We start from the raw sequence: 16,292 nt of genomic DNA on the forward strand, positions 1-16,292 counted from the left end.
CAAACATCTTAGTTAACATAATTTACTAACCTTCCAAACTTGGTTAACTTTAACTCAACAGATCATGCACATGCACATGTGTTTCTCATGTATATAGTAGCTGGCAATGCTGTCCTACTTATAGAGGTCCATTGCATTTATCATCATCATCAATGGATATAAATTGGAAAAGCCAAAACACACAAAATAAATAAATAAATAAATAAAAATCTATTAATTATAGAGTTTGAGGGTTGAATTGAATCGGATTAGATTATTAAGATTGAACTGAATTAGATTGGATTGATAGCGGATCCAAGATTTAAATTTAGGGTAGGCGTTGTTATGCCCATATTTCAAGCGGCCAATATAAACATATGACACGTAAACATGAAGTTAGAAATGAAATTTATATATAAATAGAGAGGAATGTAATAATGGTTACATCACCTCGGTCCACCATCGCCGAAGGTGGCTCAACCACGTTTAGCGGAGAGAAACAAGAAAGAGAGATGCATATTGAAGGAGAGAGCTCACAATTAGTAGAAAGGGGCACTACAAGAAATGTCACTTTTGCCAGCACATTTTTGTCTCTACTCATTTTATTGCCTCAAATACCAACATATTTTTGTATTAGTTTTGAAATGTACTATATTGAAATTAAAAATATTTTTATTGCCTCATTTTATGCTTTTTCTTTTACTCTTTTTTTTTTTCCTCCTAGCTAGTAGCTAAAATCATTTTTTTTTTTTGTGTGTGAATAGAGGTGACAACACATTATATATGTGTATTTTTTCTTTTTTCAAAATTTTAAAAAGTTTTTTAAACTAAACTATTTATTAATTTGACTCAAAAATTATACCATTGTAATCTATTTTTTATGATGATCATTTTAATATATGGGAAGCATATATTTTTTTGCCGCTACAGAAACAAATGACCCAAAAGAGTAATTTTTAAGTTTCTTTTCTATGTATCTAGTTAACAAAAATAATCAAACTCTCAACTTAAACGAAATTTAATATATCAGCCAATTTTATAAGTTATTAAGTAATAAGTTTATACACTTAGCTTATTTTGTAACAATTTTGATATGTTTCTAAAATAAATATATGGCAATCACATAGTATCTTAAAATTCAATACAACAACCAACATTTACTCCATATTTCTTAGAATAAATTACATCTCAGCATGTAATTATTAAATTGTTTAGGGAATTATTGTTGGTTATTAAAATACCAGCTATTATGTAATAGTTTCACACACATACCGGTGGTTTATTGTACTTGTAGTTTTTTTGAAATAGATTGAAAACACCAAGGACGAGGCACAACAAAATCCATGGCAAATAGGGGTGCATCAAAGAGCAGGACATGATGATAGCCAACCAAAACTTCAAAGATCAACAAGAGTGTGAAAGTCATCAAATCTGAAATGTGCTAATGTTGATATAGCTGAAGAAGAAAAGTTCAAAAAAAAGAGTCATATAAAGAGGCATACCAAAACTCCAAGTGGCTAGGAGCTATGAAAAAATAAATAAGTGCGCTAACGAAGAATCAGACTTGGGAGTTGGTGCCAAAGCCGAAGGAAGTAAAATTTATTTTGTGCAAATGGGTCTACAAGGTAAAAACTTATCCTGACGGCTCAATTGAAAGTTACAGGGCTCAGTTAGTAGCTCAAGGATTCTCTCAACAGTATGGGTTAGATTATGACGAGACATTTACCCCAGTTACTAAGATTACAACAATGCGAGTTTTGTTAGCACTTGCAGCTAGTAAAGACTATGGCAGATGGATGTGAAGAATGCCTTTTTACATGCAGAACTAGATCGAGAGATATACATGGTGTAACCAAGAGGATTTGAGGATAGAGCACTTCCTGACTATGTTTGCAAATTGAAAAAGGCACTTTATGGATTAAAGTAAGCTCCACGGGCATAGTATGCCAAGATTGCTGAGTTCTTAGTAGAAAGTGGATATATTTCATGGTGCATGCAGATTCAAGCTTATTCATTAAAGTAAGGGAAGCAAAAATCGTGATTGTTCTGGTATATGTCGATGATCTCATTATCGCTGGAGATGATGATGCAGAAATTTGTCAAATGAAGGAGAACCAATTAGTACACTTTCAAATGAAGGAGCTTGGAGAACTGAAACACTTCCTCAGATTAGAAGTTGACAGAACTAAGGAAGGCTCATTTCTCTGTCAGCAAAAGTATGCTAAAAATTTGCTGCAAAGATTTGAAATGCTCGAGTGCAAGTCCATCTCAACACCTATGGAAGCTAATGCTAAGCTGCTCATGCTGAAAGTGATTCGCAAGATGGAGCAATGTATATCGACAACTGGTGGGAAGTCTAATCCTCTTTACATTGACTCGACCTAACATTTCTTTTATAGTTGGAGTAGTAAGTTGATATATGCAGCAATTAATGAAGCCACATTTAGAATTAGTACTACGAATACTGAAGTATGTAAAAGATACCATTAACTATGGTCTCTTCTATAAGAAAGGTGATAAGGTTAAGATCGTTAGCTACTGCGATGCTGATTATGTCAGAGATCATGATACCCGACGATTAACTACTGGGTAAACTTGGATTTGGAGTAGTGTCGTAGTATAGCGAAAGGCAACCAACAATATCTTTGTCAACCACAGAGGCAGAGTATAAAGCAGCAGCAATGACGACTCAAGAAAGTGCGAGGTTGATGCAACTAATGAAGGATTTACTCCAATCCACAGATTTTGTAGTGCCACTTTATTGTGATAATCAGACTACTATCCGTCTAGTAGAGAAACCAGTGTTTTATGCTTAAACAAAGAATGTGGAGGTGCATTACCATTTTCTCAGAGAGAAAGTACTTCAGGAAGAATTAGAGTTGCACTTAGTGAAGAGCGAAGATCAAGTAGCAGACTTATTCACTAAAGGACTCAACAGAACGAGATTTCAGAAGCTGAGAGACCAACTCAATATGAAGAGTCAGTGTTGAGGGGAAGTGTTAAAAGATCAACACCTACTCTATAAGTGTCTAGAATTTTCTATCATTTTAGTAATATTATAGAATTTTCTAGAATCATAGAGAATTAATAGTCATAAGAAGTTTCAAGAATATTTTAGGCTATAATAAATTGACAATTCGGTAGAACATTCTAGCATAATAATGCACCATCCTTTGAGTAGTATAAATAGGGAAGTTGGTTCTTTGGTGGTGCATGGTGAGTTGAGTGATAATTCTAGTGCACAAGTAAGTGTAATCTAAGTATTCTAAAGAGTGTCCTAAAAGTATAAGTTATATACAAGAGTGTTATCAGGGGCGGGTGTAGGTGTATAGTACGTTGGGGTGGCCTTGGCTCCCTCAAAATTTCTAAAAATAAATGTATGTATACTTAATGAACAAAAATCATATGCATTAATTTATAGTTCCTCATGAGTCATTACAAAGGAAAGTCAAAGAAAAAAAAAGTAGAAAGTGGTATACTTAATTGTTAAATTATTTTATTTTTTATTTTTATAATAATTTATATAATAATATATTATTTATAAATTAATAATAGCTTATTATTATATAGAAAATAATAATTAGAGTGAAAAATAAAATTTAGTGTATTATTTTTAAATTTTACTACAAATATGCATGTTATTTTAAAAAAAATTATAGTATATTATTCAAAAGGTTTTTTAAGTATACCTTTTATATCTTTTCACATTCAGAATAGTTTTTTGATATATTTTTTTTTTATAATCATGTATATTATAGTTATTTAGAATAACTTGTAAATTTTTTAAAATAGTTCACATTACCAAAAATAAGATTCAAATATTTATTGCACAAGTAACTATTTTTTCTTTTCTAGCGCAGAATAAGTAATTGTTTAAATCTTATTTTTTGGCACTACAAATTATTTGAAATCTTTTAAAAATTTATAAGTGGTCCTAAATAATTATAATATACACAATCATAAAAAAAAAAATAAATTAAAAACTCCTAAATATCAAAACAATTAGTAGGAAGTGTGTCAAAACACGCCTTTTAAGAGGTGTACGTATTATAGACTTATCCTATTATTTTTAATTAATTAAGTGTCCCTTAAAATTTTAATCATGTGTTGATTATCCTGCTTTCAAAATTTTCTCTGATTTATGAATAGATCTTTTATCTAAAGTACCAACTTTTATTGCTAAACAAATGTTATTTTTTTGTCGATACTTATTTTTAATAATAACCCCCAAGAATTTAATTCTGGCTCCGCCCCTGAGTGTTGTAAAGGTGTCTAGAATTAAAATAAGAGTGTAAGTGTTTGGTGTATTGTGGTCTAGTAAAAAGTGTTCAAGTCTTGGTGTAATTGCTTTTACAATAATAAAATAATTATGTTTTTCATGTGTTGTAGTGTTCAACAGTCTAACACCAATCTAGTTTGTATATTACTATCAGTGTAATTAAATATTGAGTTCCATATAAATTAATGTAATAACTTTTAAAGAATATCATCAACTAATTACAAGGCACCACTTCTAAGTATTGCTAAGGTGCCTAATAATGCTCTTAGGGCTCGTTTGGTAAGTCGTATTGTATTGTATTTATATTATGTTGTATCGTATTGTATTATATTAGTATTATTTAATAGAATACTATGTTTGGTATATTGATTTGTATTAATAGGTTGCATAAAGCTGTAATATATTTTCAATAAACTCGACTTCAACACCAAATATGGATTAGGTTCGGGTCAGGTCCAGCGTCCGAGTTTGGCGTTTGGGGTTCCAGTTCGGGTCTCTAGATCTAGGTCAAAGACTAAGGTTGACTTCGGATCATTTTTGTAAATATTATAATACAAGTTAATACGGATTATTTATTATATATTAAATAATACATTTTATATTGTTTTAAAAAATTTCATCTACAATACATTATATTATCTAAATATTATGTTATTTATTAATATTATTTAATACAATATGTTGGAAATTATTTTACCAGGATCTTAGATCTACTCACAAGTATGTTTATTAACATCCTAAATAAGAACTTTCTAAAACGATAAAATAAACACATATAAAGTTTAGGAAACCTTACATTGGGTGCAGCGGAATATAATGACTCCTTCCGTTCAGATATCTAGCCCTTGATTCCTTCGTACGCAGCGAGCATTATCAATATCTGAACCTGGATCTCTTTCTCTGAATCTTTGATGCTGAAACTCCTTTGCTGATGATCTTTCTTCACGATCTTCCTCACTATGATTGAGATATCACTTGATGTGTGTGGGCACTACTCTAATCACTAAGGATTTCGAAATATTGAAGAAGAAGAGAGGGAGTGGTCAGCCAGATAGGGAGAGAGAAGGCTCAGTTTTTCTGATTCAGAAAGTGTCAGGAAAAAGTCTAATTTTCCTGAAGCCTTCACTATCTATTTATAGCATTCCACTAGGGTTAGATTTGAATTATATGGCATTAAAATAATGAAAAAATCAACTTAAAATACACACATAGGTGGCCGGCCATACACTTAGTGGATTGGGCCTTGCTTTTTGCAATTTTGCAATTTTAACACCTTTTGTATCTGATTTTCTCAAAAATGCCAATTTCCTAATTCAACCATTTAAATGCCAATTCTAACTATTTAATAACTATAAATAATTATTAAATAATATTATCATTTATCATATTTATTAATTGAACCATACAAAGTATCATAATTAACAAATATGCCCCTATAAACTCTTTCTTTACAATTTTGCCCTTACTTAGTGAAAATTTCACAAATAGACATAGTCTAATTTGTGAATTATAATTGATTAATCAAAACCAATTACATGAGTCTTACAAGCAATATTATCTCAACTAGTGGGGGGACCATGGGTCTATATAACCGAGCTTCCAATAAGTAGATCAAGAATTTAGCACTAAAATTCACTAACTTATTAATTCTTCGTTGAATCCACGCATAGAACTTAGAATTGCACTCTCAGTATATAGAATGCTCTATATGTTCCACCATATAGACACATCATTAGTTATCCATTGTTATAATCCTAATGTGATCAATGATCCTCTATATGAATGATCTACACTGTAAAGGGATTAAATTACCGTTACACCCTACAATGTATTTATTCCTTAAAACACTTGACCCCGTATAAATGATATTTCAGCTTATGTGAAATGAGATCTCCACCATTTATTTTCGTTTGGTCAAGCTCGAAGGTGATCATCCTTTGCTTACTATTCGCCAGATAGAAGCTATAGATTCCATGTTTATGCTAGCGCTCCCACTCAATTGCACTACCGTGTTCCCAAAAAGTACGTATCACCCTGACCTAAAAGTAGGCTTAACTAACAATTCAAGGAACACGAATAGCCTTTCAAGATTGAGCCTAATCATAACAGGATTAAGATCATTTGATCTAGGATCAACTAGGCGATATTGACTTGAATAGATTTTACGGTAAGTTTAATAAATCTAAGTCAAAGTTCAATATCGGTCCCTTCCGATGCATACTCCATGCATCTAACCTGAGCTTTACTTTAACCAATGTTCTGGAAAGAACATAGTATTTCTCCAAATACAAGTAAACTCTTGTTGTAGATTATCATATCAGTAAAACCCTATGTCTGATAAATCTAGGAAACTTTATTCACATAGTCATGTTTACTTTCCAATGTGATGACAGCACAATAAACATGATCAAGTATGTGAAAAGGGTTTCAGATGAATCTATACATTATGTACATATAATCATGAAATAAATCATGTGAACCATGCAACATTAAATGTTATTTCTGATCTATATTAATAAGCAAATCTGATTATATTGAAATGAGTTTTATTTAAGGCATAAAACCCAACACAATATGCTTATACGACCTATCAAATGAGTTATTATTTTTTAACACCACATAAAGGTGGTACCTAACACCAACTAAAAGTGGTACCTAACACCAACTTGAGGTGCTATATTAATCATAAATTAAATAGAGAAGAGTAGTCCCCCTCATTATTTATAAAACGTGTATAGATCTGCCCATAAAATTGAAATGTGAAGCTGTCTAATATTTTGTAATATAATTTATTTTTGTGATTTTTTTTTATAACAATTTCTTTTTGTGATTTAATATTACCTTGTGTAGTGTATAATTTCATTTTGTGATTTTTATTTTCTTGTTTTGATAACATCTTTTGTATGTCGTAACCAAAAATAAAATAAAAAACTTGTTAATAATTTATAGTTATATTAGTAATGTAGTATTAGTTATTTTATGGTATAATGAGGTATGTAATCACTATACTGTTGATTGATCAATACGATGGTCAATCATACAGACCGTTGATGTGAAAGAGATTATTCATTTTTATGGGGCTCCTTATGAGTTGTTGTATGGTAAAAAGTGTCGTTTTTCGAAAGAAAGTATTTTGGTCGAGAATAAGTTTAGAGGATCAGTGATGCTATAGAAAAATTAATACTCAGATACTTGCTTCCCAAAACTAACAGAAAAGTTATTCAGACCAAAAGCACAGAGATATAGAGTTTCAGGTAAGAGATCATAATTTCCTACGAATTTTACCAATGAAATGAGTAAGTGCTGCGAAAAGAAAGCCAAGTTGTGCCATAGGTTTATAGGACCTTTTGGGATTCTCGAAAAAGTTGGACAAGTAGCATACCGTCTAGCCTTACCTCCAGCATTGTTAACAGTGCATAATAATTTTCATGTATCAATGCTGAGGAAATATGTGTTAGATCCAACTCATGCCTTGAGTTATGAAGCTTTAGAGCTATAGCTACACTTGTCCTATGAGGAACAACTAGTTTAGATATCCTCAATAGGAAGGATAAAGTCTTTCAAAACAAGACGATATCTTTTCTCAAAGTACTCTGGAGGAATAACGAGGTGGAGGAAGCCACCTGGGAGTTAGAGTTTGACATGAGGGCTCAATATTCGTAGTTGTTCAGGTTAGATTTTGGGGACAAAATTCTTTTAACGGAGGAATAATTTTAGTGATCGCATTTTTAGACAGGAATTAGCAGACAAGTAACATTTGTTAGTAAATTAATTAATATGTATGATTATGTAAAAATAAGTCGTATTATCAGAAATGGGCATTAGTAATTTGATTTCTCGATTTTAGAAATTTTATTGAATTCTAGGTGTGCCATGTATGTTATTTATGAATTATGATATTTTTATGTTTTATGCCTCATAATAGTTGAATTTGATGATTTGGACATGCATTAGAGTCACTTAGATACGATTTAGTATCTTAGAATTAGCGAGGCAAGATTTATAGATAGTTAGAATGTTGGGATTACACGAGGATAATTACTTATGACTATTTTACCCCTAGTTATAAAAGTTACTTAGAAACCAAGTAAAGGGTGTCACTACAAGAAATATCATTTTTACCAGCACAGTTCGCTACTGCCCTGGTAAAAGTAACTTTTACCAGCGCATTTCGCAAACTGCGCTGTCAAAAAGGTCAAAGTTTTACCAGCGCACATTTATAGTGGCTAAAATCTAACTTTTACTAGCGCACTTACGCCCTGGAAAAAGTCATTTTTGCCAGCGCTTTTCATTTTGTACTGAGAAAAAATTCTAATACCAACATTAATTTGCCAACCCCTTTTGCCAATATATTCGAAGTAAATTCCATATTACTAGCATAATACCAAACTTTTGCCAGCACACTTTTTGTAGTGTGTTGATTGTAAATTTAGCCAACTGAAGCAGAGTCTGACTATGATCAAATTTCGTTATGACTGTCACATGTAGAATGATAATAAATGTAAAAGACACAAGAATTTAAAGTGGTTCGATCCCTTTGATCAGGTAATGACCTACCCCTATTTTGTTGTATTCACTCTTGAGATAATACCATGCAGATTACAAGCTGAAACCTTATAATTTCTAGCTATAACTCTCTTCAGTATTACAATAATGAGAAAGATTTAAGACTATGAGAGAATGCAAGAACTCTGAACACTTAGGATCTTAGTGTATCGTGAATGCATGTGAAGAGGTCCAAAAGAAGGTCCCTTTAATGTAGGGTCAAGGCCCTTTATATAGTGTTAGGATTTTACAAGTTGTTATTCAATACATAACAGATGGAGAATATCCCTAGAAAATAGGGTTGTTACAAATTGGTGTTGAATCCTTAAAATTGTGGGTTGTTCAAGTAGTTCCGAAGTTGTAGGAGTGTTGTGGACAATTTTGAATCTTCTAGAAGGCTCATGGGAAAAATAAAATTGTTAAGGTGTAATATGTGCATTGGAGCCAGCCACATTTAGGGACTGCCCAACATATGGGCTGTCACCCTTGGCCGGCCAACTAGAGGTCCGACCAACGTCTTGTGTATCCCTGTCTTTGTTGGTGAAACCGTTCATGATCCCCATAGCTTTGTTGGAGATTCTGATATCAGGATGAACTTGTTTTAGAAGCTTGAAGAAGTGGATCTTGTAAGTCTTCACCCTACTCTTGTTGCAACCCTGAGATCTTGAGGGTTAGGGGGCTGTACGACACTAGCCTGGCCAATTAGTGTTGACCTATCTCCCATGTGTCTTCTCCTTTTGGCCACGTGCAGGTGCCACATCAGGTTGGCCAAAATTGAGATAACATTTGTCCTTAACCTGTCCAAACGTCTAACTGGATAGGGACTTTACACTCTGCTTGGTACTATGACACCCTTTGCCACATAGATATGCATGGTCACACTTTGATCTCTTTGATTGGCTACTCTTTTATGTCAGTTATTGTGAGAAATCGTGTTGACGGCTGCACACTATCCCATTTTTGAACTCTTGGCTTTTTCTCTCCCATGCATGCCTATTTATGTGGACTTAACTCCCCATTAATACTTTTGAGGGAAGAACCAAATTCAGAAAACTATAAATAAGGGACTTCTTCTCTTATTTTCCTTTTCACTCTCTTCATCTTCTCTTCTTCAAAATTTCTCTCTAAAAAAGAAAACTCTCCCAAAAACTTTTCAAAAGCCGAAGCTTTATGAGCCAGAGGTTCTTCATGAGGATATGATTGCATGAGCAATGAGAAGCTAACATGTGTATCAGGGAAGGAATATGAATCAGCTAAAGAATTGCATTATTAAATGCACATTAAATAACTCACTTCTGCTATTATGGTTGATAGAAATATTCGAAATCGTGACCACATAGGCAGAAGTGAGATAAGAATAAAAATTATTAACTAGTAAGATTGATGAGACATCAAGTCCATCTCGGGATGAATAGAATACATAATGGAAGTTGTTCAAGACGAATTAACAAAGAACTTGCAGCTCATTGACCCACATACTTGTGAGTAAGAGCTTGCAACTAATTGACCCACATACTCATGAGTATGTTCAAAGAGTGATAGCAACTTCATTCATCTCACTCTTTATGCGTTGAAGTAACCGCCTCGCTAATACCTTCCAAAATGACAAAAGAGAACTACGAGAAGTGTTTTATCTCTATACTTAGCAGTTTTCCTACAAAGACAGTAAAGAGTCAGCATAATTGTCTATATATAAAGACAAAAGAGCAGTTGAACGGTTACTTAATGTTATCCCATATGCATAATAATTAAACATGGGAAATATTAACGTTTTCATGAGTCGTTATGAATGAATAAATCTCAAGGGAATAACTGTTACCCTAGATATCTATAAATAGGAACAGAACTCAGGGTAAAATGGGTAAGAAATCGAGAGAGAAAAAGCTAGACATTATTATTATTATTAAGGATAAAAGTTGTATATATATAGAAGTTCTGAAAAATTTATTTTGATTTGTCAAAATAGTAATTATTTATTTTATAATAAATAATTTATTTTTCAAATTAATTAATTAAATTAGGAAAAAGATAAAAGTTGTCTAAACAAAAAACCCTCCAATGTCTCGTTAAGACATAGGTAGCACCACTATCATTGTGTTCTGGCACAGTGATAGGCACCCACACTAATAGGGTTGTCCCCACTAGATTTGTTTTTGGGTTAATTAATTAGATAATTAATTCAAAAGATAAATATTCATTTAAATTTGAATTTGAAAAGTAGTTAAATATATTACTCTTTGTTGAGATATTCTCTCAAGGTAATTGAGAGATTCTCTCAATCAGTTATAAGAAATAAATATCTATAACAGAATCCAGTTATATTATTTATTAAAATAATTAAATATGAGTTAAATAAATAAATTGAATTTAAATAAAACCTTTATTTGTTTAATTTAAATATACCGTATAAACAAAAAATTATACACATTATTTTTGGTAAGCCTAAAAATAATTAATTCAATTTATCTTTTCTATCCATCACTATAGAATAGTTATTGCTCATGTGTTGAGAATTCAACCAGAACTTTGTATACACTTTATTCTACTAGCCCACACTAGTCTTTGTGTGTGGTGGAATATTCGAAAGACTACGATGTGAGTACTTTGAGATCAACTAAGGATACAACATACAGAAAGACTTGAGGATACTCAAAGGCTTCGAGAGGTAAATTATATTTTTCATTTATTCTTTTTTATATTAATATAATATATACATATGATGATCCTGATGATGTAGTACAGTGATAATAAGATACTTTTATTCTGGAGCGTACCTGATTTAGTACCACAAAACTAAAAGTCAGTTCAATTAGATAAGGAGGGTATGTCTATGAATGAGGAGAGAAGCCAGTTGATCCTCTGAAGGTATGATGTTGGGAAGGATGATGTCCATACACCTACTGGTCAGATCATCCTGAGGTAGAACATCGAGTTGGCTGCAAGGGATCTGAACATTCCTTTCAAGAGGATAATAGTGGATAGGTTTGCAGCAACAGACGAATTTCAGCCTCCATGAGTCAATTGAGGCCAGAGAGGTGGGTCATGGCCGCGAGCGAGGATGTTATGTTCCTCAATGAAACTCTCTGTCATCATGTCATTGGGGTAAGTGTGTTCTAGTTCTGTAGCACTTGCTTTCAAATTGTTGATGGTTTGATATTTTTTTTTGCTAAGTATCTTCCCTTCATCTTTTTAGGATGTTGAGCGTTGTGAAAACACAACAACAAAATTGGCTCTGGAGCTGGAAAATGTTCGGGGTTGAGTGAGATGCCACCGAGATGAAAAGGATTGTGGCCCTAGTGGACCTGGAGAAGAATAAGACAGAGTTGGACACTGTTAAAAAGGACTTGGAGAGTACCAAGGCAACTCTAGAGAAAGCCAAGAAGGCCATGTACCAAGACAATCAAGAAAACTGTGCCATGAAAGACAACCTTACGAAGGTTCGGAAGAAGAAAGTGGGCGCCAAAATTGAATCCACAAGATAGACCTATTTGGAGGAAAAAACCAAATCGATTAAGGCAGCTGAAGACTTCAAATAGCTCAGTTATACCCAAGCCCCATGACAACTCATCGCATATGAAGCCAAGTATAATGAGGCAGAGAGCAAGTTACAGGCCATTGTGGAGAATTTTGAGGCACTTCAAATGGACCTCAACTTAAAGATTGAGTAAGTCTGACTCTTGGAGGGACAAATATCCAAGCCCTTTCCAAGAAACGGGACAATGCCTTGTCTACAAAAGAAGACCTGAAGCTTGAAAAAGATGATCAAAAGCTTTAATTGGATGATGGAAAAAATGAAATTTCTGACATGAATGCAGATAGGGTGCGAGAGCTAAAAGAAGTCATTGAGGTGGCAGCCTTTACGATATGGCAAACAGACTGAGACATCTCTCAATGTATTTAGCCTAAAGGAAAAGGAGACGAGAGCCAGGTTTATTGCTTGAGAGAAGGAGATACTTTGGAAGGAAGCACTTGAGAATCACAAGAACAAATTGTCGCTCTTCCGTCTCAAGAAACATGTGCCGACTCCACATCATAGGAACTCCCTGTTATCCATCGGGCATAAGAGCGTGATGCCAACCTTCCATCCCAAGAAAAATACAATGCTTTTGATCTTCAAGCTTTGAACCCCACTGGCCCGAAGGATTCGGAGGCGATCGTCCAGCCTCAAGTTTAATTAACTTTTTCCTTTTATTTTTTATTTAGAGGACTTGGGTTTCCCTTTTAGTATTTGTGGAGTCAATAGTTTTTCCCTAACCACGTGCCTTTTATACTTGTAATATTTTATCTATCTTTTGACAAGTTCCTTGGAACTAAGATAGCTTTTATTACTTTGAATATAATTTCACGTTTTTTCTTTGAACTAAAGGAACTTTTTATTCAAAAAATTGCCAAATACAAACAAGGCTCAAAGCCAGCCCGAACACACCACAGCTGCTGCAACAGGAAACCAGCAGCAGCCCCAAAACACCTTACGAACTGTTTACAACCTTAATTAAATAATTGTTTCTCTTACACTCCTTAAAAGGGCCCTTACAAACAATTCTCATCTGCACAATCTTTCTCACTTCCAAACTCAATTTACTAGGAACCATACAACTTAGATCAAACACACACCTGTTTCTGTTCTTCCACAAAAGATACAACACAACAGCCATGACCGCATTTAAAATGCGCTTTGTCAGATCTCTGGTTGCGTTGCAGCAGTACTGAAGCAATTCAGCAGTCGAACGAGGCCAATGGAAGTCCCCCAGCCACCTATTGACTGCTACAAAGACCTGAGAAGTGTAACAGCAGTTGAAAAAAATATGATCATGTGTTTCCACATCAGTTTCACAAACGGGACAAAGATGGAGTGACCATTATGCGATGAAGATAATCCCGAGTAAGCAATTGAGAGTTTGCAATCTGCCAGAATATGAATCTATGTTTTGGGATCACAAGAGTATCCCGAATTGCACTTGCATAGGCAATCGGAATCTCTTCCACAAGATAATTATAGCAATTTTTGGTGCTGAATTTATCTCCCCTAGCAGCTTGTTGGAGTTTAGCCTCATCCAAGTACTCTCTTATGCTCAAAATCTTCCTGAAGTACCAACTTGCATCGTCCTTCTTTGCATAACCCCATATGCTTTGATCTTTCAAATAGATTGAATTAATCCACTTGACCCATAAGCAATCCTCCTTCTTAGAAAGCGCCCACAGGTACTTAGCCAACAAAGCCTTGTTCCACTTTTTTCCTTCCCGAAAACCAACTCCCCCAAGTTTTTTAGGGAGGCACACCTTTTCCCAAGAAGCTCGGTGGAGTTTTCTCTTATTCCCTGATTTTTCCCAAAGAAAGTCACGACAACTTTTATCAATGGCTGCTGTTATTTTGGAAGGAATGATGAATATGCTCATCCAATAATTTCTAATACCAAGCAACACCGAGTGAATCAACTGCGCCCTTCCAGCAAAGGACAGATTTCTACTCGCCCAACAATTCAGATTTCTGTTCAGTTTGTCAAGAATGATCCCACAATCAGAAGCCTTCCATTTAGTTGGTCTAAGCTGGACTCCGAGGTACTTCAGCGGAAACCTTCCTTCCTCTATCTGCACTATATCAAGAATCACAGCTTTTATCTCTTCCCGAACCCCTCCAAAGTAAATTTAGGACTTTGAGGTGTTAGCAGACAGACCTGTATCATTACAAAACTTAGTGAAAGCTTCAAAGATTAACCTCATCGAGTTGATATTTCCTTTGCAGAAGATAACAAGATCATCCGCAAAACACAAGTTGGTCAAACGAAGATGCTTGCATAAGGGGTGAAACCCGAAGCCCTTTTTACTAGAGTAGTAGCTCAGCAACCTAGTGAGGTATTCCATAACTAGGACAAAGAGTAACGGGGACATCGAGTCACCTTGACGGAGGCCTTTCTTCCCTTTAAAGGAGCCTTGGATTCTTCCATTAAGCAACAGATGATAACTAGTACCTTTCAAGCAGGTCATAATCCAGTTGATAAATCGAGAAGGAAAGCAGAGCAACCTAAGTAAATCTTCCACAAAATTCCAGTCGACCGTGTCATAAGCCTTACTGAGATCAATTTCACGTTTTTGATTCATATAACATTATAACTTTATAGAATTTTAATTAAGTTATTTACTCTGAATTCTCTGAGGCTCCGGTTCCAACAACTTGAGCCCTTAGGTTTCAATCTTATACTTAGTTCTTTTTTCAACATTTTTATTATGTTATCGATTTAGGGACTCCTAGAGGTTCCGATTCTAATGGCTTGAGCCTTTAGATTTCAATGTATACTTCATTTAACCCATCAATTTTAGGATGGAAATTCTCACGAAAGCAATTTACTTTCGGTTCCTTGAGGTTCTGGTTCTAATGGCCTAAACCCTTTGGACTTCAATTTTCACTAATATTTAAGAATTCCCTTTTCATTGCTCAGAATTTGCAATTATGAAAGCTTGAGCTTCCCTTTTCATTGCTCAGAATTTGCAATTATGAAAGCTTGAGCTTCCCTTTATTGTCTACTTGAGTTAACTTAAAATTTATTGATCTTATAGTGGTATGAACTTTTCACCCACGAACTCCATGAGGGTTTCGGTTTCAATGGCCTGAGCTTGCCGATTTGAACTTCCACCCCAAGACCAAAAAGTGAATGATTATGGTTACAAGTCTCTCAAGTGAGCTATTTTGTAAGGTCCAAGACATTATTAGTGAAGAGTGATTTTTCTTTATTGTGACCTTGTATTCCACCATTGTTAACATCAATAAAGCTTGCCCAAAAAGTAGTGATTAGTCACCACAAAATGGGTGGTGAACCATACTCGTGTCAATTTCTTTAATCTTCAATATTCTATTACATTTTCTGGTTTTGTTCATTACTTGATGACATGTTTTATTACTTCAGTTCATGTTGTTTTTCGATTTTTGGTAGGTATTATAATTCACCACATATTTAAACACCAAGATTCACCTATAATTCTATAAACACAACTTATACAAAGTAGCAATTATTTCACAGGAATAAAGAAATAAACAAACTTAGCATATATATATAATAAAAGAAAAATTGGACAGAAGAAAATTATTATAATATAAATCACAACAAAGCTTCCATATATATGAAAACAAAGTTTACACACACTTCACTTTAGTACACACACTAATATGACTCAATAGATAGAGAACAAAGTTTACAACACACACCACACTTGATTACACATGACCTTTATTATACCTGAGTGAGTCATTATTCCTTATTTCCCTTATATATATTAGTAATGATATGAGATATTGTTCCTTATTTCCCTTTTATATTAGTAATGATATGAGATATGATTACTAATAATAGAGATTATTATGAGATATATATATTTATTCAATAATAATAAGGTCGACCGAATATATATATTTTTAGTTTATTTTTTTTAAGAGAAATTTGCAGCATAAATAGTTAAATTGTTTGATGTGTTGCTAATAAATACCCAAATTCAA

At 33.7% G+C, this 16,292-nt stretch overlaps 1 protein-coding gene across 1 annotated transcript; it reads right to left on the reverse strand.

The window, feature by feature from the left end:
* Positions 1-12,808: 12,808 nt before the first annotated feature.
* Positions 12,809-14,902, reverse strand: LOC115716523 (uncharacterized). The gene is made up of 4 exons (XM_061107630.1): positions 14,479-14,902; positions 13,661-14,436; positions 13,418-13,578; positions 12,809-12,881 (listed from the first exon to the last, which is right to left on the reverse strand). Exons 1-4 carry the CDS (start codon positions 14,900-14,902, stop codon positions 12,809-12,811), a joined length of 1,434 nt encoding a protein of 477 aa, XP_060963613.1.
* Positions 14,903-16,292: the final 1,390 nt, after the last annotated feature.

Source organism: Cannabis sativa, unplaced genomic scaffold (assembly GCF_029168945.1).
Source record: "Cannabis sativa cultivar Pink pepper isolate KNU-18-1 unplaced genomic scaffold, ASM2916894v1 Contig2, whole genome shotgun sequence".
Lineage (NCBI taxonomy): Eukaryota > Viridiplantae > Streptophyta > Magnoliopsida > Rosales > Cannabaceae > Cannabis > Cannabis sativa.

Coding starts and splice junctions, on each gene's coding strand:
- LOC115716523 (XM_061107630.1), bottom strand. CDS start 14,902: ATGAATCAAAAACGTGAAATTGATCTCAGTAAGGCTTATGACACGGTC. Junction 14,437..14,478: donor TAAGTTTTGTAATGATACAG/GTCTGTCTGCTA, acceptor TTTACTTTGGAG/GGGTTCGGGAAGAGATAAAA. Junction 13,579..13,660: donor ATTATCTTCATCGCATAATG/GTCACTCCATCT, acceptor TACACTTCTCAG/GTCTTTGTAGCAGTCAATAG.